Source organism: Haemaphysalis longicornis, unplaced genomic scaffold (genome assembly GCF_048455015.1).
Source record: "Haemaphysalis longicornis isolate Haplotype H1 unplaced genomic scaffold, Haemaphysalis longicornis Haplotype H1 scaffold_7, whole genome shotgun sequence".
In the NCBI taxonomy this organism is placed as follows: domain Eukaryota; kingdom Metazoa; phylum Arthropoda; class Arachnida; order Ixodida; family Ixodidae; genus Haemaphysalis; species Haemaphysalis longicornis.
Window position 1 is genome coordinate 55972114 of NW_027526422.1, and position 22682 is coordinate 55994795.

A 22682-nucleotide genomic window follows, 5' to 3' on the forward strand; every position below is an offset into this window, starting at 1 on the left:
ATCAAATATTTTCTTGCACGCTGTGGTCAGCAAATCGTTAGGTGGCCCTGAATTGATCAGTGGGGCTCACACCACTGAACCTTTAGTGAATTTTACTGTTCTTTAAGCCAAATGTTATTGCACCTTCGTGTCTGACAACTGTAGCTTCGACTGCATGACAGGAGAATTGTGTTGGCAATGCACTTTTTAACAATCCTCATGCATACCTTGTCATATGCGTCTTTTTACAAGCATTGTTCTTTTTACCGTCATTGTTCACTTTTGCGAAGACACCACTCAGTTTGAAAAACACTGAATCTTGTGCAATACTGGGTGGACATAAAGATTGACAGCAGTGAAGGTGTAAATCAGAGATTAAAACTATGCTGAATAAAGATGGGGATTATAACCAGAAACTCCAGGTTGATCAATGTGTACTTAAAGGGGCCCTGAAAGGCATTTTGAGCACACTAAATGAACTAGCGCAACCGTTAGATTGGGTCGTCAACGTCCTCTGTGCCAAGTATTACTATTTTACGCGCAGCGGAAAGCTCACACTTTTGTTGCAAAGTTTGTCGTTTTTTTCTCACCCTTTCCTTCGTGTTTTTGGACGCCGCCATCTTCACATGTCTACATCATCGATTCCCAGATGTTCGTCATGAGCTAGACATCCTGCTATTGGGCGGCTTTTTCACGCACTTCCGGCAAAGAGATGAGTCGTCTGCTCAGCGTCGACTCGCCGGCTGATCTGCCAGCGGAGTGCTGGAGTGCTTGGGCATTTTACGACAAACGAAACAAGTGTAAAACAAACGCTTAACCGTTTGTATTGAATGCAACACGGCCATAACACAACATGGATATTCTGTTACCTGAGTACGTTCCATAAAGAAAGCGTTGAAGCCCCGTGGCACTTCTTTCGTGCAATCGTAGAGAACGCCCTGAGCCGAATGCCCGGGTTTGACGCATACATTTTATTCAACTTCAAAACAATCCAGAGATGCGTTTCTAACGAACACAACGTCACAACATGCGTTGAAAGTCTGAACCACGATTGACAGAAGATGGGTTGCTTCCTGCCCGTCGTAAATTCGGTACTCACCTCGCGCGCGCTTTGTGGGGATGAGCAGCAAGTCACTTAACTCTGGCGCACAAGCTGATGGCTTTTAGCCACGCACACTGCACATACCCCATGCGAGGTTGAGTCGTACGTCGCTCGAGAAAGATAATCCAGACCATGGGAAGCACTATCCACCCGCAGAAGCACAACGTCGCATTCCATCGCGAAACAAAGGCGTCCACAACACACACACCATCGCCTCCTGTAATGCCAAACGCATCTCACACTTCCCAGTGGGAGTGAGTGGTACGCCTGCAGTGCCCACATGTCGCGAGGTGGGGCCCCGAGCTGAACCGGGATCACGCAACCGTAACTGACTTCTGGGGAGGTTTGTACCTTGTTTCCAAGGCAACCGATGTTTGAGATTGTCAAAGAAATGGCGCTCGCTCCAGCACTAGAAAGCTCAGAGCCGCGGTGGAGCATGTTTTGCCAACATTGCCGTTCTCCACCACACGTCGCCCCAAGACATGATTGAAGCGTTTTGTGCACGGGTTCTGTATCGGTTTAAAATGTCTTTTTCACATGCCGCCGGCAGGAATTACCACCACCGCAAAATAAGACCCGGCAGCAGCGGGGCCACATCTGATACGGCGCTTTTTGGATAAACAGTGCGCGGTGCATCAAGGGAACGCACGCACGACCCTCCCCGTGCGGCTGCGAGTTCGCCGCCGATAAAAAGTCGTGCCGCCAGCAATGTACACCGCGAAAGGGCAAGGCCAGGCCGTTGCATACATGCGGCCAGATTTTTTGTTCGCTTTTCCAGCCTTGAGCAGAGTGCGGGATTTATGGTGTCAACAAAGCGTGCCCGTAGCAGACGACAGTCTGATCAGTGCAATAGCGGAAGTACGTCACCGCTGCGGAGCGCAGCATCATGGAGAGTAAGTCGAAAGCGGAGAGTAAGTCGAAAGGAGGAGGAAACGCGGAGCGACAATAATGCGCGGTTTTTGATTTACGATTTCTCAGCTAATACTCGTCGCTTTAACAAAATTCTTGCGGGAGGAGATTGCAAATACATTGCTTTATTTGGGTACATGTACATCCATGCATCGGCGGAAGGTATTTCAGGACCCCTTTAAGGAGCACTCACCTGACCACATTCATATGGGACCCACGGCTTTAAAAAGCATCGTGTACTGATTGAAAAAGTTTTACAGATACATGAAAATGTCCCTGATATCCTAGTTTTTTTTTTTTTAAGAAATATTTGATTTCTGTACTGAAACAAAAAGTAAACAAGAAACACATTTTGGTTTATCCAGTTTTCACTAGATGGCACTAGCTGTCTAGCAGGTGAGAGTTTTATTTCTTTATTCCAGTACAGAAGGGGCATACAGTATAGCCCACTTATGGTAAACCGGTGATAATGAAATAGCGGCTATAACGAACAAATCTTCGTTTCCAGTTTCCATTAGTATACATAGATGTTGTGTCCGTATATAGCGAAAAGCAGATATACCGAACTGATTTCGGTTTCCCGATGTGTTCGTTACAAGTGGGCTCGACTGTATTTCCAAAATAAGCAGACTAGGTCGTTTGGAGCATTTTCATGTATCTGCAAAAGCTTTCGTATAGGTGCAGGATGAATTTTAAGCCTGTGGGTCATGAAGTTGTGAGTCCCATAGGAACGTTAACAGGTGTGTCCCCCTTAAAGCTGTGTTAAGTGAGGTTGCGAAGTATTTTGTATCTGTCATAATAGCCACACAGTGCTCTTGTATGAAAATAGGTTGAATATCTTATGAATAAGTGAACATGAGAGTATATGAGAGAAAGTTGGGGTCTGTCTTGACAGGCTCCTTTTGCATATTTAAATTTATAGGCTATCTATCTCTTTACGTTGCTTTGCAGAGTCCAATTGAATAACATGCAAGTAAATCATATGGCTGCTTCCAGGGATCTTTTTTGCCTCATTTTACGTCCTGGCCTTAAGTGGGCGCTAAAGCAAATAAATTTAAAATTTATTTGTGGCTGCAGTGTGCAATTTAATTACCCATGTGAACAAACAACATTGAGGGTACGAGGGAAACACGGAACAGATTCAATGGAAAAAACCATTGCCTCCTTGGCATCTGTCACTCAAGTAATCTGCATTTTGCTTGCTATTCTTTCTTTCACACTCTCACTATCAGGCCTGCATGGCTTGAGTGTTTCTGCAAGTATGCATGATTTGCTCGATTTACCCTCTCACTAACCTTATGACGTTTTTCAGGTTGGTTTGCCAGTGTGCTTAGAAACTGAGATAGCACTGTGTCATAGAAATTTGTTGGCCGTTTTAGAGTAGTCTACATTTTTGCAACATGCAGCCCTGTAAGCATGTAAATCGTACAGTTTATCTTCTCCTAAATATGTCAGCACTGCTATTTGATCTGTTAATCATGACTAGGGCAAACATTTGTGCCTTGCGTGTTTTTATTTTATTTTTTTTTTTGTAATTGAGTGCAACTCACTCTCACTATGTGGTATTATCATGGCTTTTGATTTTTGCATGACCTTATGCACTGGTGGCCTTGGCCTTGCAGGGCGATAAATTTCAAAACCAACTGGCAGTTTGTTCAAAATTAAATTAGCACGCCCAATTTTTTCCTCCCACCCCCATCTCTATTTTTGTTTTGTCAACTAGTATTTTATGTTTGAAAATCTGTGTTTTGACAGCATCTTAGTTGTATGCAGCAAATTGTACACCTCTTCTAAGAATTCTTTTGAAGAGGTTGATATGATGTTAACTGAGGATGGCGTTGAAATGAGAGAAAAGAAGTGTCGTGCTCTATCTCTAGCTGTGTACAGGCAATGCACTCCTTTACTAGCATTAGCAAAGAGACTGTGAAGCCCTTGGCCTTTGCCAGAGCCTTCGCTTTTGCAAAGCTGTACTAGTAAGGGGGGAGAGGGCACGGACAATCGAGCAGCAGCTTTATTGAACAGAGGGTACGGAGAGATAAGGGTAAACACTCATTAGGGAGGGCGGGAGATAAAAGAAGGGCCAGCGTGCATTTCTGCAGCGGCTCTGCCCTGATCAGAGCCGACCATTGTGGCCAATTGGCACTTGACCTAGAATTGCGAACACAGTCGCTCGTCTGGACCACACACGGGAAGTGGATACACACAGCGCGGGGCACGTTTCTTTTATTTGCTGTCCTCAGGGCAGCGTTCGAGATGTTTTTTTGTGTGTCGTGTGCATGAGAGGTGTGTTTGTGGGGGGGAAGGGGGGGATTGTCTTGCGAATTTGCATTGCTTTTGTTACTGCTCAGTCTGTGTTATACAAGCCATGGATGCTTGTGTTTCAAAGCGACGTTAAGCACCACTGTGATGAGTTTACTCTGCTTTGGCTGTTCGTGGCTGGAACACTTTTTGTGTGCACGTGCGTGTGTGTGGCCACATTGTCGGAAAAATTGCTGCATATTCCAGACTTTGAAGCATGTTTTTTATGCCATTAAAGAAGCTTGTTAAGTTCCAAGCTGGATGGGAGTTCAGGCAGCTGGGTCTTAACACTTTAACATCTGTGCAAGCATTTTTTTCTTTTTTATGCCACAAAATTGCACTCCACGTGTTCTACTCTTTTCTTGTAGGATGTTCCAATAGTTTTCATGTCTATGATCCTCCTCTTTTGTGATGGAGCTAAGTTTTTGCTTTACGTTTTCTTTATGGGTGCATAATGCCTTCTGCTCCCTGCTTCTTTTGGAGTGGGAACTGATAAGTTCAGATAGCGTGCATAAACAGTCGGTGCGATATCTATATTGCGTTGGTATATCTCGCAACGTGTAGGAGATAGCTTTTTGCACTGCTTCATTTCTCGTGTACTGTCATTCAGACACTGTGTGGGACAAATGTAGCATTACGTGTGTGCCAAGTCCTGCTTTTGACCGTGATGACAGTTTATGAGCATGGCGTATTTCACGTGTGGCTTCGTTGCACACATGAGAAGCTCCTACCGGAAGCGCCGGAGCAGAGGTAGGCGCGTACAAGTGGTGAAGTGCAGCATATGTTGGCACCTTTAATGTTCGTGCCTTTTGACAATGTAACAATAGGCTTAGTTTCATGCGGGCACTTGATCGTTTGGTCTTGAGCAACAGCACTGGGAAAGTGTTCTCTGCCTTAATGCAAATTCATCGTTTCTATTTATGGTAATCTGGATCAACTGTGATGAAAGCATTTGTTTGCACGTATCTCAATTGTGGGGAACTGGTGCTCACTGCACTTCCCCATCATTAGGCATACACTAGCAGTAAAGTGTCAGTGGGGCGTGATGTCAAGACGAAAGTGTTGTACTGTCCTGATTCCATTATACAAGCTACAATGGGAATTTTCCATTTCTCGGGCATTTTTTGATAGAAGATGACTAATAAAGTGTGTGCCGGAGTTGATTCCAGCTACATGGTCCACAAAATTTTACCGGTATATTAACTAATTTATGGTTGCATTGAAAGCGTAATATGCAATTTCGAGTGCTGTTGAGTGTTAACTTGTTTTTGAGAGCATATAGTATGGCCAAGGTTAATTTAATTTTGGAGGCCTCATTGTATTTTCAATCGCTGTTCAGGATATTAAAGGGGCTCGCCTCATCACATTCCTGTGGTGCTTGCTGATTCAGGACCTGTGGGTTAGAAAGCCATAGTGCACAACTAGGATTTTTTTACACATTCTTGAAAGTGTTCCTAGTGACCTCGTTTCTATATCACTTCAGCAATAGAAGAAAGTAATAAAGTGCTGAAAACACTTCAGTTGAGCTAGCTTGCCCTAGATAGGGCTCACTGTCTAGCTAGCAAGCATTTTATTTATTTTCTTTTCAATACAAAGGTGATATACGTATTTCTAGAATAAGTGAACTAGGCTATTAGGAACATTTTCATGAATCTGCAAAACATTTCATATTGGTGCATGTGGATTGGTACACATGGGCCATGAATTAGCAGTCCCATGGGAATGTGATGGTGTGAGTCCCCCTCAACTTCTATATCTGTATTATCTATCACACTTTCATCTCCAGAGAACTGTGGACTATAGTTTCTTTATATGGCTTCAGCAGGAAAGCGGAGTTGCACGAATTTCTGCCATCTTGGAATACAAATTGCTGTGGGAAAGCCACCCATGCTTCGGTTGGCGGCCATGCTTTGGCCGCTGCCAGCATCGTTAGCAACGTGCGGCAGTAGAGAGGGCTTTTTTGTGGCGTCAGGTTTCCCGTGTGCCGTAATGAGGGTGGGGTTTGGAAAAGGGTCATGCAACTCTGGCTCCGTGCAGAAGCTATATGCAGGAACTCTACTGTGAACCAGCCACAGAAGCCACCTAGCTGTAAACACATTGTATCTAACAGTCACTTCGTGCTACCAGATGGGAAGAACGGGGTGGGAGATTGGTGGGGACCATGTTGGAGCGGAGGCTGGAGTGAGTGAGGAGTGAGTCCTCCTGCTCCCAGATGCAGGGATGCGTCCCGAGGACAACATCTACGAGGAGGTGGACATCTACCGGCGAGACGCCTGTGAGGATGGGTACAGTGCGGCCGGCTCGGAGCTGGGCCTGGACCAGTCCGAGAGCTCGGAAGAGGGCGGCGACATCACTGGGCGCGTGCGCCGGGGCTCGCGCCTCAGTGTCAGCAGCAAGCCGGGCAAAAAGCGCAAGGATTCCGATGTGAGCATGGTAGGCCACAGCCCTTTTTAACCCGTTGCACAGAGACCGTGCATCAGTGCTTGGTTTGCGAGCAATTGGTGCGGAAGTATTGTAAATACACTGTAGCATGTGAAAGCAGAATTTCTCACCTTTAAATTGACTCAGATGAGACTTGTGGTTTGAGATTTACGGAGAATGATGGCGAATTCGGCAATTGTGAGTTAGTTCTTTGAAATTGACATGGAAAGTTGGAAGGCTGTGAACGATTTGAAGCTAACATTACAATGTCCAGCTTGTAAACTGTAATGTTATCAAGCGTATGAAATGGCCAAAGTTGACACATGAGGCTATTTTCTAGGTTGTGCCATTAGGCTTACACAAGTTTTGCAGCAGCATGAACACAAAATGGGAGCACAGTTTACGGTTTATTTTAAGGAAAGGAGATTCTGGTCTTGAGAATTGAAATAATTTTGTGTACTACATTTATTGGTTATCGGAAAGCTCCGAAGAAAATACTTGTAATGTATTACAGTCCTATCATTATTATTTGCCCAGCTGAAGCATTCCAAAGTCCTCTAAATGACAATTTTTGCCAACGCTTCCAAACTTCTTTCTTTGTTTCATCAAAGCAAACCCTTTTTTCTTTTTGGTCATGGGACTAACCTTTGCTATAGTATCTTGGGGTGCACTGGTCAGATTTACATCATTCTCACTGCATTCAAAACCTTATCAATTGGATAGTGAATAACTGCAGAAATGTGACACTTACTACCTCAAGTATAACATATAATCTGTACTTAGTCAACCAAATTGGTAGTACTTTATGATGTGAGACTTCACATGGGCATAATTTCTGCGACGAAAAGGCGAACTTTATCAGAGTGTATAGTTGCACTGTTCGGTCCTTTTGTGAGCACAAAGATGTATCAAGTAAGCCAGTATTTATTGCATAGCTAATTTGGGTGAAAAGGTGTGGCATAACGTATTACTTAGAGGTACAGACAACCGATTTCTGTCGTGCACATGTTCTCTAGCTCATATGAAAGCCAGTGTTTTATATAGTGGAGTAACCATAAGCAATTTATAAACAAATTGGAGGAAATAATTTTGAATTTGGCACTAAACTTTCCGAAATCTGAAAGGTGGTGGTTCGTAGTGTACAAACGTGACACTACATTACATGTCCTGGTCACTTGACTGGCAAACGTTGCAGCTACGGAAACTGCTGAAATTCACTTATTGAAAACCGTTTAACACAAATATTTGTGTAAGTTTAGATTGTATATGTATTTTTAAACATTTTTATGAAAAGACTTGCCGCTTTCCACCTCTTGGTTGCTCTCAATGTGGCTAACTGAACCTCCATGCTCAGAATCAACAGCAGCATTCAGTAACCAGACCCAGTGAAGGAGCTTCCTGCTTGTGTTGCCTGTTGCTTGACGATAGTGCCCAAGTCAGGGGCGTTCCTGCTGACGAATTATTTGTTTTTTAGTTTCCAAAAATTTAAATTGCAACATTAAAAAAAACGAAAAACAAAGGGCGTGCCCAGAGAGAATCGATCTACCGACCTCCACAACACAAAGCCAGCATTCTACCTCTCATCCATCCCAACAGATGGCGCCTTCGTGCAAAAGAGAGTATGTCATACTAGGCCATCAATACATACAGCTGGCTGCTTCTAGTAATTAAAAAACACGTAAAGGAATCAGAACACCTGCAATTCACAATTTTTTTAGCTGGGGACAAGTTTTGAAGTACCGCTTTTCATCTTGCACGCAAAGAAAAGTATGTTGCCGCGCTACTGTATGTCATGGGTGCGAGCACTATTTTTCGGAGGACACGTACGGCTTGTAGAACTAAAAATTTTGATTTAAAATGTTCTAGGGCGCTGTCAGCTAAACCGTTTCACGATATGGTTTTTTAGGGGATGCCCTTTCATTTTGGGTAGAGAACATATAGTACTCGACAAAAATCGGTTGTCTGTCCCTCTAACTTCAAACTTATGCTGCATAGACGAAAACTGGTTGCATTGTTGTTCCAAGCATGCCAAAAGACACTCGGTGACAAAATTGCAACGACATCGTTTGCAAAGTAACGAACGTAGCGTGAAGGCAAGGCTGTCCACTTCACTAGATGGCCGTTATGTTTGGCAGCATTGGAAGTAATTTCAATGTTTGCAAGCTTTTTGAACTGTCTCGAATTTTGTACACTTGTTTCTAAGAATCTTTAAACCTTTTATGGGTAGTGCGTTAAATTTTATTTAAATCATTAGAGTGTCTACTTTGACTATAGTTTCTGCATTTCATTGTATTTCCAAAGGGCCACTGGAGGAAGTAGCATGCTGCAGCTGCTTCCTACTGTGAGCCCCAAAACATTGACCTAAGAAAGACAAAAAGAGACAGCAACTGCTTTGGATGTCAGAGTTTATACCACATGTAAACATCAATGCTTCAAGCTTATTAATTGCATTTCGGGGCCAAAGTGAGAGCCTTATCGAGGTGTCATCACATGTTTCAGGGCAGGGGCACAGAGCTCACATGTTGACGCCAAAATGAGTTTTAAGTTACCAGAAATCACAGGTCCTGAGATGTTTTTCACAAAACTGTTGCTACATTTGTATTACAGAATAAGGTTACAAGTAAGTATTTGCTTCTGGTGAGTGCTTCCAATGAGTCCTTGTTTATGCCAGCAATTTTGGCGGTTTTTATTGTTCAAGGCGTGTAAAGTGTATGTGACCAATGCATTTCATACTGTGCATGCAGCTGGCCAGCAGCTTCACACGCTTCTTCTCTACCCGACGGAAAGACTTCGATTCCGACAAGTTGGGGAGTCGCATGGGAAGTCGACAGTTGTCAGGTGAGACGCTGCAGTTACTTTGGCTTTTTTTCTGTAAAGCTTTTGCATCCATCGGTAAAGGGTGATTGATGGAGAGGAGGTGTCCATGTGTGGAACTTTTCAGCAAACCTACGCGGGCTTTCATTCACAGAGGACGAAGGCTATGGTGATGTGAAAGCTCCGAAGAAGCAGAGGCCACCATTGACGCTACCGGCTGTGCCTCCTGGTCTTACACCTGAGCAGGTAAGTTGTTCATATTATTCATCATTAAGTGGCACTTGAAACAGGATGAAAGCAGAAAAGACACACACAACTTGCAACTATTTTTATTACGCATAAGCACAAATATACACTCCGAATCAAAACGTGCCCAGGTCAACCCCTCGATAGTGTGGTTCAATAAACTCAAGCTTACAATGGTTACAGGATTGCGGTTCGATAAACGCAAGGTTACAATGTTCACATTCAACAAACAGCCCACCAAACACTAAGTTAATGCATTCAGTAAGAAGAAAATTCCTTTTCATATAATGCCACGGATGCGTGGATGACACACTTTTCATCGTTCTTTCGTATTTAGAACGCTTCAACTATATCTCTTGTCAATTGATGATTGTGCCACCACAACACGCTGTTCACAAACAGTGGACAATGTTGCACTTGGTTCTTATCTGTGTGGGTCGTGCCGAGTGATGTGTGCATGAGGGTTGTTCTGAAGTGACCTCCGATGCTCCATGAGTCGAACATTGATACACCTGCCTGACTGGCCAGTATAGACGTTATCACATGATAATGGCAATGAGGGCACAATTGCCGTGTTGCACGGGAAAAATGGTCAAGCATGCTTAGCATTGCAACAGCTGCCAGATTTATGTCTTGACAACTTCCTTTCTACCAATTTGCAAAGCTTGCCAAGCTTATTTGGAGCAGAAAAAGTACTCTAACCCCATGACGTGCGGCAGCATTCTTCAAGCCATGCGATAAACGGTGCATGTACGGAATTACAGCTGTTTCCATTCTTTTGCAGCAAGACCATCTTTCCCAAATTCCACTGTTGCACCCACCACTTTTATTAGCTTCTGGGCAGTCGTGCGCATTATGTGCTCCGGAAAGCCGGCCGCGTTAAGCTGGTGATCTGCGCCTGGAAGCTCTCCCAGTTTTATGCGCACAGGACCTAAAACTTAAAAACAGCCAACTTTAACACAGAAAAGGCGATTCCACTTTTTACCAGTTTATAGTGCCCCAAACTGAAATTTAGAAGTGGTTGCGCAGATCTAGGGCAATATTCCCAGCAGACATGCCCTGGTTCCAAAAACAAGCGCAGCCCATTTTCGGTAGCTCACATGTCAAATTCAATCCAAGACTGTACCCTTTAAACAATTTCAGCACATCAACCACTCGGCGTGATACATTGCAATTCTCCACAAGGACAAGAAAATCATCAACGAATCTCACAATTTTGACAGCTAATCCACACAGGTTCTGCTGTGTGTGTCTTTAAGGGGAGACGCGGGTCTTGGAATCCCGAAATTTGGCCAAAAAAATCGATTTTTAGAAATCGCCATTTTCGGAAAGTAGAGCTATTTTTCTACCGGTTAGCAAAATATCCAGACCCAGGAGTACGTATTTGAGCCATAATATCAATTTATAGCACCGACGCCCGCTAAAATCGGCCAAGATTCGACGCGAAAATAGCATTTTTTCTACGACTCACCCCTCGGGTTTTACATGCCCCACGGCGTCCATCTTGGTCTCATTCGAAAGCGCGTCTTTTCGTTTTCAATTCCCCGCCAGAACCACTCCGTTTCGTCCATTGGTTGCGAGTAAAACCGGGGTAGAAAAGAGACGGAACGCGCCGCCCAATTGGCTACTGACTGCACGTGACCGCAGGGCGCAACCTCATTGGCTGGGCGCCGTGGGTCGTCTGCTCGGCACTCTCATCACAGTGCAACGGCTCATGTATTCATCTATGCGAGGACCGGAAAAAGCCCCGCATGGCGTAAAAATAAAGTAAATATGTCTATCGATAACTGAAAGGAAGAACTAGCAGTATTAAAAGCGCCTGGAGTACGATTTTCTGCGTGTCTGACGACGACTTTTCGCGAGAACGGCGCCGAGACGGAGGTAGGCTTAGCGCCGCCGCGGGCTGCCGAGACGATAGCGTAGCGATATGATTACGCCTGCGGGGGCACTAAGTTGCGTCTATCTTTCGATCAGCAGCAAATAGAAAGAAAAGAAATGATAAAGTGGAGGATGCCGCACGCCGACGTCGCAAGGGAAGTGCGTTCATTCTGTTAACAATGCCGCGGCGGGTCGGCCCGCACTCCGGCGCGCGCTTCCTTGTCGGCAGGTTACCATATAGATGAGCGATTTGGGAATTATAAATGCTCGCACTGAGCACAATGTGCGTTAGTGCCGTGATATACGAGTAGATTAGACCGAAAACGTGGTTATCCCACCTAGCCAAGCACATGCACGTTTCAGAACAGTGGCGGGCATTCCGTTACCAGCCCCTTCGCTGCAACTCATTTCACGCGATGCAAATCCGATTTGATTGCTACAAATGAAGCAGTAACATAACAAAATAAACGTTTACAACTGTGGTGCACGATCGGCACCTGAGCCCTAGTCGCCAAAGAGTGACGGCGCGCTGCCAACAGCATAAAAATTGAAGCAACGTTCTGGCTTTGCTTTTGTTCAGTTTTTCTGCCAGGTGCCATCTGTAGACAGAGGATTTCATAATTTTCCCACCAACGGATTTCAGCAAACTTGGTATGCTCTTGTTGAGCGAAAAGCGAGCTACATTCTAGAACCTTTCTTTTTTTCATATGCTCAATAGATAAAACTGTCACTTGTAGTAAAATTTCAACTGCGATTTTCTCAGCTTCCCTTTTTTTGCATATGTGCCTAGCCTTACAGGGGTTTTGAGGTAGTTTTTTTCAAAGGATTTCTACAAGTGTTATACCGTTGAATTCAGGATAAAATGAACTGCATGCTGAAGCTATTTTAATTGGCTCATTTTGCCTCAAATAAATGCTATGAGTTGTAATTAGAGGTCATTAAGTTTTCAGAAAACTGTACTTGGCATAATTTTATTAATTCTATCCAATCAACTATCTTTACAGGAATATAAATAGCTTCAGCATGCATGGCAGGTCTTAAGCTACACATCCATACCATTTATTTTAAGAAAAATTTAATAAGAAGTTCCTTAAAGGCCCGTAAGAAATTACTTAATTAGGCTCTAGTGTTTTCTTTATAACTCAAAAAATAATTATACCACTTGAAAACTAATTACATATTTGAAATGAGGAAGACAAAACACATATGGACAGTGATTTTCATTATCACAGACCAATTAATAAAAAAGTTCATTTCAAGACCCACGTCTCCCCTTAAACAGCACTGAGATAGATGTTGCTAAGGACAGAAGCCACCCTGGAACCAATACATATACCGGTTTGCTGCAAATGTAAGCCCCCATCCCACTCTGCAAACGTAGACTTTTTCTTAAAAGACAGAATTTCGAGAAATCCACTTGTTGGAACTCCCGCAACTATTAGCAAACTTCATTTCATCAGTTCATCGTCCTCAACATGGATGCTGAACATTTATCACGTGCCCGGGTTGTCCGTACTCAAAAATTCTACAAGGCTCTCTGAGTTAGGGATTAAAAAAGGGATCACGAAACTGTAGGCAGTCCAGGTGTTTTTGCAAATACCCTGACACTAGGAAACAATAGCTCGAAACGGCACATCGGGCTTATGCATTTGAGCAGAGAACAATAATTCCAGTATTGGACCTTCCTTCTGCTTTACATCGCCTGCTATGCTTTACATCGCCTGCTATTTAGTAGGGAAATAGCGCATTTTTTTACTTTGAGGCTTTTGCACCTATAGGCCGAAAATTCTTACAAACTGCCTCAAAAGCTTCCACGGAAAGCGTTCTTGTTGGAATGATGACAAAACAGCCTTCTTTATCTGAGGTCATTTTGTACAACCGGTTACTCACAGGAAACTTGACACACGTGTACATTCTGAGTATATATTTGTGTTTATGCGTATTGAAAACAGTTGCGAGTTAGCGCCGTCATGCGTCTTCTCTGCTTTCGTCCTGTTTCAGGTGTTACTTAATAACAATGTATCAACACCAACTCACCCAGCTGTCGGTTTTACTGTTGATGTTATTGCTTTTTGGGCATCTCTTTTATTCTTTTTTTTTTCTTCGTATATCACTGTCGCTTTCGTTTCTCTTTCACGGTCTGTACTGTCTTAACAAAAGAAAATAAGATGTTGCTCAAAGAATGAGCATTGTTTTTCACGTTGACTTTCTGACGTGCTGATGATGTGCTTGGTGCGGTGTTTTGCCTTCCAGATCAAGAGGCGACTCATTGTAAATAACATTGTCGAAAGTGAGAACTCTTACGTCGGATCTCTCCAAAGGCTCATTCTTGTGAGTACACTTTTGATTGTGTTGCCTTTCGTTGTTCTTGTAAGGGGTTCTGTGCACCAAGAGCCTGACAAATCTCCTGGGATGTCTTTTTATTTTTTATTTTTTTTTTCGTGGAATGTTTTAAAGTTGTTATCCAGCCTGTTACCCCAAAAGTAAGAAAAAAAAGTACAAATGATCAATAGCCGGAAGATTCAAATATTGCACGCGATATATAGTTAATCAAAAATGTTTTCTTTTTCTTGAGGCAATAAATCGTCATGCATTTAATGATTACAGTGGTCACTATATATGTGACCATAGTAGCCGATGGAACCGTATAGGGGTACTGTACCAGCAAACAGGTGTAATTTATTCAACAATACGCTGCACCCTTGTATGATTACAGTGAAACCTTGTTCATTTGTCGCCTGCTCGGCCACAAAGGGTACTCAGAGTACGCAAATTAGACCTGTATATTAAACGTGAAAAAAATCTAGGGGAAAGAAATTGACTCTTGTGGGCTAACGTACCAGATAGCAGAGGACCCTGGCCAGCTTCGCTAGAGAAAGCTACGGCGCCGTACACTAGCCCCTGCGGAATCCGAAGACTCACGCACGGGTTCGGGTACTCACATGCAGTAGACAGGCTCCGGCAATCCAAAGTGAGGCTTTATTGCCTGGCAGATACAGGGCATATACCAGACAACACGACTATCGCTTGCGGGGAGACAGTGGCTCCTGTCGCTCGCTCAAGCCGCAGGACTCAGACCTCGATATCCGTCATCACAGCCGCGGGAGGAAGGGAGGCATCCCGTGTGACCAATCAGGGCAGAATCTCTCAGCAGAGTCCCTGCAGGTTAACTCGGGGGGGGGGGGGGGGGGGAGAGGAGTTCTCCCCCGGCAGTCGGGGAGAGGGCGGTGAGGGAGAAGGCGACGAACCGGTCCTCCTTCCCCCTCGCCCTCCGCACACGTTCGCGGAGAGCCGGTTCGGTACGTCGCGCAGGGTCATGAAGACGACACGACTTACGTGATGCGCCGGCTACCCAAAATTGCGGCTACCAACTAGCCCAAAACCTGTGCGGACAAGGCAGAGGGACACTAGGATCCGCACACTCTGAAACTGTAGTATCTGTGCAGCACCATCACTTGTACTCATCGTCAGTGCAGGCCCGCCGTGACCTGTAATGCACCGCATCCGGTGTCATGTTCCGTGCTTGGTTTGCTCCACAGTGGAGTAATGTGGATCACATTGCAGATTTGATCGTATTGTTGCTGTCATCGGCAGGTGCACACTCTACAGTAGCACCCTCAATGTCAGAATGAAGAATTTGCTCACCATCATACCATTTTGAGTATTCAGCAAAGTTGGTTTTGTTTAATAACTACTGTCTTCAGTTAGCAAGAGGAAATAGAATGACAAAGCACTCAACCTTCATCATGATGCCCCAAAGCGTTGTTGACAGCGGAACTGCAGGCCCTGTGCAGCTGTTTTAATTTATTTGATTCGGAGTTCTGATTCTAACTTAAATTTATGAATAGGAATAGGAATCTTCTCTTAAAAAAACTTTTTTCATTTTTGAGTAAACTGTGAAACTTGTCAGTCTTGTTGCTTCTTTCCCACTGATTTCAAATATGGCATTATTTTTTGAGTAAGTCAATTAGTTCCCAGGATAATTAGAGATAATAACCATTTTTGGAGGAACATAGACAGAATACTGTGGGTCATAAAACCGTAATCTTTGAATTTTCTGACACTATGAACACTGGTGAATGCAATAAGAATCAGTTTTTTGATGCACCGCTTGGAACTAATTTTACAACTCGGTAGAAACTTTGGTGGCGCCAGTGGCAAGGAACCATTTTGAATGCCCATTTAAAATACCAAAGTTTAATGAGCTGTAAAATTAGTTCCAAGCGGTGCATAAAAAAAACCGATTCTGTGATTGCATTCACCAGTGTTCACAGTCTTGGAAAATGCAAAGATTATGGTTTTATGACCCATACTGTTCTGTCTATTGTTCCTCCAAAAATGGTTAATTATCTCTAATTATCCTGGGAACTAATTGACTGACCCAAAATATAATGCCATATTTGAAATCAGTGGGGGAAAAGCAGCAAGTCTGACAAGTTTCACAGAGTTAACTCAAAAATTAAAAGAAATAGTTTCAAGAGCCACGTACCGCCTTAAACGCCCTGCCTTCTGTCTCCTTCCTTGGCTCGGCTTGGCTTGGTCGGAGATGAATGGGTGGGGGTGCCCTGTGCAGGACTTCAAGCGGCCCCTGCTGGGCAGCCAGCCCCCCCTGGTGAGCCAGCGCAAGGTGGACACCATGTTCTTCCGGCTGGAGGAGATCCTGCAGTGCCACACCCTCTTCGGCATCGCCCTCACCCAGTGCGTCTGCCAGTGGGACCTGCAGGAGCGCATCGGGGAGGTCTTCCTCGCATCGGTAAGCTATCTGGTCTTGTCAAGACGGACGGTGGCCGACGCGATCACTCCCCTTTTTCTTGTCTTGCAGTTCTCAAAGCCCATTGTGTTGGACATATACAGCGACTTCATCAACAACTTCAGCACGGCCATGGAGACAGCTAAGCAGGCAGCTAAGAGCAAGTCTGCCTTTGCAGAATTTCTCAAGGTGTGTACTACGCTTCCTGGCATCTTAGGAACTGCTCTTCTGCTGCCCACTATGTGCTCAATTTTCGGAAAGGATTGAGTGCTTTTGTGAGGAGCATTGTTAGAGATTGTAGCGCTTTAGTGTGTTTGGTACTGCTCATTCTGCTGTTCTTTTTCGCCATGTTAACTTCCTTGCTTTGATAATGCACATGACCAATGCGCTTTCTTATTAAATGTGAAGGAAAGTTTGACATCCACCTCAGTGTAGCCAAACGGCTGCATTGAGGTGAATGTCATACCTTTCTTCACAGAAACTTACTCCACCTTGGGGATTTCTCCTAAATCTGGGCGATTAACACCTTAGTGTTTTCTTAAGTGCCTGTCATCACTTGGTTCTTGTTGGGATGAATTGGTTGAGAAGGAGGCTTTTCTTTGTATAGCTGTGTTTTTGTGTAGTCGAATGCAGTGTTGATGACATTGTGATTCAATGCAATCATGAGAAAGTTCGTGAAAACACTGTATAAAAAAAGGAAAAAAAAAGATCCTTCGTGTTTTGGCCTGGATTTCATCATGAGGCCTTTGGTTCTTTTTCTTTCTCTACAGAACAGTGCTGAATGCTTAGGTGGGCATTATAATGAGCGTGGGATTCCACCACAAGTGCAGAGGCTCAAAAAGTTTCATTCCCTTTTGAAGAAAGTTCCTGGGTGCATTTCTACACAAAGTGACAGTGCTAAGCACTAAATTTTTCACCATGAGCTCCACTGAAGCTGTGGCACTCAGATTTTGCCAAGTGTTTATCTTTGTCCTCGTTGGCTGTCCGTTTCGCTTTGGGAGAAACATTCTGTCCCCCTGTCTCGTTTGTGACACCCTCAGTCGCGGGCTCCACCACCTTCAGAAGAAGCGCCAGGCAGGGAGGCGCACAAGGTGAGGAAGAAGGAACGAATTGAAGGAATGCGGCGACGAGAGATGATGCACAGCTTCTCGCGTTATATCCCCCACTTTCCTGCACTGGTGTGGCCTGCAGCTCGGGGCCTTGGAGGCCCTCCAAACGCCTGATTGCTTGAATGAACGACCCTCCCTGCCTCACAACGTCACCTTTGGTTTTTGTCTGCGCTTTTTTGTTTTGTTCTCGTCCGGTTAAGTTTGGTTTCGCTTTCTGTTTTGTTCTCTTTTTTTGCTTGCCCTGGCGTGACACCATCTGCCAGGCCTTGAGGTGTACCGTGCATACAATGGGGGCCAGCTTTATTTACCTTTTAAGTGCAGAGCACTTTAGGGGCTTGCCTTGTCGTTGTAGCTCGCTCGCTGGTCCCAGGTAGAGCCACACGGTGTTCTGTCGTAGCGGCTGTCGTTGCGGCGTAACCCAGAGGCTTCGAAAGCCAAGCGGTTTATATAGTCATAAGCGTTTGAAAATCGTGAACCGCTGCCCTTGCCATACATCTCCCGGTTGTTTAGCGCAAAGAAAACTGCAGGTACATTTGAGGCATAATATACGTAATTAACCGGCAGCGCCCGCGTTCAATTAGTTAGGAATGCTTGTTGGGTTGGCTTTTACGATAGCAAGTGAAAAAAGTGGCGGTGCAACGCTGATACGTGCGGGAGGAAAAGCAAGCACAAAAAGAACAGAACTCCCGCTGGCGCAGTTTCAGGCAGGGGGTGCGTGAGCACTGCGAAGGCGGGAAATTTGAATTGCATTGGGTGGTAGTAGAGAGCGGATAACGGCGCTACAGCCCATTATGGTGAATCACTGCTCTGCGCTTCCGACAGCTTTCATAATTTTTTAGCTTTGTTCCAGTGTAGAATATTTGCGCCAGTGAAGAGGTCTGATGTTCTGAGCCTTTGATATCTTTTTAAAGCTTACTTTGCTTGCACTACCTTCATAGTGAAAGGACCAATGGTCTCTTACTTTTTTCTCTTCCCCTGCTCCCGTTGAAACAACCGGTACCACTTGTCTGCACTGTTCGCATTGTTTTGTTCCCGGTATGCATTTTGTGGCTCCTTTTTAATTTTGCACCTCCGAAAGAGTACCTTGGCGATATGTTTGCACCGCTGCACTTCATCCTTAGTTTATCCCTGTGCACATGTAACATTGTGACGTAGTGATGCTTCCGTGCACACTTAAATTCTGCCACCAATGTTTTTTTTTTTTCTTTTTTATTGCAAATAATCAGCATTTGTGTTGTGTGTGTCAAATGTGTGTAGTGCGGATTTATCCCACGTATTTGTTGTGTAGCGAACTCATAATGAACCTGAGCCTCACGTAAGCTTGTTTGCCATAACCCATGTTCTTAATGAGCAGTGTTTTGTTGCACTGCCTTCTTTGTGCCTGCAGTAATGCCCAAAACTCGAGCGGTTTGCAGCTAATGTAAATTGCCTCATAACTGCTGAGTGTAAGTTGGCAGGTGTGTTGTTACCATTAAGCATGTTCACTTCAGAGGGCTTTGTAGTAGAGGAAAACTGATCGCTGGGTGGATGCAGCATATATAAAATCAAAAGGGCGTTTTTTGGGATATTGCTTCGTCAGTATGTTTGTGGCTTGGTTTTGGGAGCAGAATGGGAACTTATTTCCAGTAGAGGCTGAAGTGTTGCGTTGTAGAGGCTGAAGTGTTGCGTTAATTACATTGTCAATTTCAGTGGCCGTGGCACTAATTAAATTTTTGAGCTTCGGGACTGCCGTGTTGAGAGAAACGGCGGCAGTTGCCTTGCAAAGAGGGGGGATAGGAATTCGGGGAGCAGAGAGGGGAAGACATGCACACGGTCTCTCCTTCCTTCTCTTCTTCTCCTCCTGTGGCAGATGAAGCAGATCTACAGTCCCGACCGGCTGTCCTTCTTTGGGCTCATGGTGAAGCCCGTGCAGAGGTTTCCGCAGTTCATCCTGCTGCTTCAGGTGAGCTCCTCTCGCCTGATATTGGTTGAGGCCTCGTGGCAGTCTAGGGGGCTAATTACTATGTCTGTGGGAGGTGCACACCTCCCCAGTTCTGTTCTAACCCATAACGCCCACATTTTAAAGATTTTAAAGCGAAGCTTCTTACCTCTACCTCCCAAGGGTTCTGTCGCGACCATTGGTGTCAACAGAAAACTCTCGCGAACAAGTAAAAGAAGTTACTGGCACGACCAGGAATCGAACCTGAAAAGAATAAGAGAAATGGAGCGAGAGCCCAAGCAGAGATGGGGGAGACAGACGGTGCACTCACTGAGCACATTTGCGGGTTTACCTTTTGCATTGTCACTGAATGCCACGTGATGGCGTCACGCGACCTCTCGTGCCGCTGTGTGCTTCGCCCACGGCGCGTGTAGCAGCCATGTGCGCGCCTTGCGCATGCACTAGGATTTATGAAAATTAAAGGAGGCTCGTACCAACGCGTGGCACCTCACTTCTCCTCCATCTCTGCCGCCGATCTTGTCACCTCCGTCAGCGGCAGCAGAGACGGAGGAGTAGTGAGATGATCTAATACCCGGTTTGAGCTTCCTTTAATTTTATAAAAAAAGAGTTTCCACTAATGTGCTGCACCAATACAACTCAACCAACCACCGCTCATAGATCATGCATTGATTGAACCTTAGCAGCATAGAATATGTCTTTGAAGTAATAAAGGGTGTGGTTAAGTGAATTTCACTTGTCTCTGGTTTCACTCTTTGTAGAGCCATGTGTGTGAATTCAAGTGACATCGCATGGGTAATCGTTGTGGGTGTCATTTACAGCCTCGCTTTCCAACCACTTTCTTTCACAGGGTGGATTGGTGCTTTTTTTTTTTTGGTGGGGTGAGGGTGCTAGGCGCGAGTGTTTTGTGCGCACCATTGAGTAGCCTGTGCTGGGCCCTTGCAGGATCTGTTGAAGCAGACGCCCAAGGGGCACGAAGACCGGATGTACCTGCAGCTGGCCCTCACCCAGCTGGAGCAGCTGGCCGAGGCACTCAACGAGCGCAAGCGCACCGCCGAGCAGCATCACGCGGTGCTGCAGGTGCTCGGATCTCTCGGATCCAAGTTCTCGCTCAAGGCAAGCGGACGTTGCGACTGGGGTGTCTCTGACATCATCAGTTTCGAAGGCAGCGTTGCTGAGCCCACGTCGGAAGCTTATGCTTGGCCTTGTCCTCCCTTTTCCAGGCGTTGGCAGCTGCGTCATCCACGGTGGACAGTACCGACCATTACCTTTTGCGGCAAGACGATGTGCTTCAGCTGGTGAGCAGTGCTGGCCAGCTTGTCTGACCTACTGGTCTTGCATTTCTGTGTGTGTGTGAGGGCGGAAACTGGGCTAACTTTATAATGCTTTGGTTGGTTGCCTCCCTTTCTTTTTTCTGCTCTGCAGGAAGTTGACCAGAGCGGGCTCGTTGTCAAGTCGAAAGCGCGGCGCATTTTCTTGCTGAACGACCTTCTTGTCTGCGTGACGGTGACCTCAAGGTGCTTACACTCTGTTCTCTGGCCACACATCGGCTGTGTTGCATTGCCTTTAAATATAATCCAGGCGTCGTGGTTTTTTTCACACCTCGGGCAAAGCTTCGGTTAAGTGCTTGAAAGGAGACAAGTGGTCTTGACTACAAATTGTGGTCCCCTCTTGTGATTCCTCTTGTGGTCCCTCTGTGGTCTAGACCACAAATTGTGGTCCTCTCTTAGACCACAATTTGTGGTCTAAGAGTGGACCTTGCTGTGAATTGTTAGAGTAATGTCATTTTGTGACCATGCATAATGAAGCTCTGTGGGAGCATGCAGGGAGGCTGCGTGGCAAAACGTTTGGAAAGTTTAAAGAATGCTGGCCAGTCTGAAATAACCCTCACTGTTTCACAGCACCATCCTTCCTGCCCAGCTATCGGCACTGATGTAAGGACGGCATTCTCGGAGTAACTTTAGTGGCAATCACAATGTGCAGTAAGGGAGAATGAGGTGTGTGTGAATGTACCTGATGTGGCATCACTTTTGCTTAAGTCGTTGAACTCTTTCCTGTTACAAGGCATAGCCGAAATCAGGCAGACCGCTGGGCTGGTCAGGGTAGTGAATTAGTGCAGCAGCCACATGGTGTTATACACAAGAGAGCGTGAGTATAGAACGCTCACAGTGTCACAAAACAGACCTGAAGCTCTCACTCCATGTCACATGATAGATATGCTTAACTCCGAACAACTCCAGTCCGCACCTCCTGTTCTTTCGTCGCTCACAGGGTGAGTGCTTTGAATATTTAAAGCCTGCACGAAGACATATCTCTGTTCAAATCGCTCCTCTTTTACTCCCTGCTTGGGTAGCAAGTCATTGGGTCAGGTACCCGTACCTTGCAGCCGTTAACTTTAGTCCAAGACACAAAGGTGGGAACTGCAGGATGTTGGTGCAACTGCTGCTGCTCTTGCCCTGGGCACGTTGTCACGCGACCCTTTGCCCGTGCAGGCCGTCGGAAGGGGGCCAGGGAGGCAGGGAGCGGCTGAGCCTGAAGTGGGCGGTGCCCCTGCAAGAAGTGGACGTGCAGGAGGACATTGCCCCAGCCACTCGCAACCTCCTTGCCTCCTCCGGCAGGGGGGCACGCAACTCCACGGGCCGCCTCGTGCCCATAGGACCCCCCGGGGGGAACAACCCCGGTCAGTAGTAGTGTGCCTCTCTGTCTCTTACTTTGCCTCTGTCCTGTCGGTCACCGGACCGAGCTGCCAAAACCGGTTCTACCGCTTCAAAGTGAACTCCTTAGTGCCACAAAATCCCATTTTGCTGCTTTGAAATTTGCACCAGAAAGGTCTTGCGACAGTTGCATCACTGGAATAGTTGTAAAGAGGGTTTTTTAAACTTTGGAAGGCAAAAATTGAAAGATAAGAAAGGTACCACCTCTTTCTCTTCCATTTGGCAACCGCTCGTTTGTGTGGCAAAGGAGTAGCAGAGGCCAGATAGTAATTGGTCCCAATCGCTTTGCGCACCCCGTTGCCCTCTAATGTGTGGGTTCCCGCTGTGCCGCAGAGGGCGCGGGCTCCATGCAAGTGCTGTACGACGAGCTGACTGACCTGGTGCACGACCTGGAGGTGGTGAGCCGCATCGCCGTGCTAGTCAAATCCCTCAGGAGGCCCTACCCGGTGAGTACTGCAGGGTTTGTTACTCGCGCTGTTGCTGTTGCCATGTGCTGATGGTGCCCTCTGCCCTTGTTGTTGTCCAA

At 45.6% G+C, this 22682-nt stretch overlaps 1 protein-coding gene across 6 annotated transcripts in view; it reads left to right on the forward strand.

The window, feature by feature from the left end:
* LOC144145686 (uncharacterized) overlaps positions 1-22682 on the forward strand; it is a 62646-nt gene that overhangs the window by 14721 nt on the left and 25243 nt on the right. For 3 of the 6 annotated variants that reach the window (XM_077677350.1, XM_077677356.1, XM_077677355.1), the window contains 13 exons: positions 6501-6721; positions 9454-9547; positions 9678-9769; positions 13901-13978; positions 16221-16400; positions 16470-16586; positions 17438-17488; positions 19356-19448; positions 20388-20558; positions 20666-20740; positions 20868-20959; positions 21935-22122; positions 22490-22602. In XM_077677350.1, the coding sequence (XP_077533476.1) occupies positions 6501-6721; positions 9454-9547; positions 9678-9769; positions 13901-13978; positions 16221-16400; positions 16470-16586; positions 17438-17488; positions 19356-19448; positions 20388-20558; positions 20666-20740; positions 20868-20959; positions 21935-22122; positions 22490-22602 (1565 nt within the window). The remainder of the gene's footprint in view (positions 1-6500; positions 6722-9453; positions 9548-9677; positions 9770-13900; positions 13979-16220; positions 16401-16469; positions 16587-17437; positions 17489-19355; positions 19449-20387; positions 20559-20665; positions 20741-20867; positions 20960-21934; positions 22123-22489; positions 22603-22682) is intronic. The other 3 variants (XM_077677351.1, XM_077677352.1, XM_077677353.1) reach the window with 3 other exon arrangements.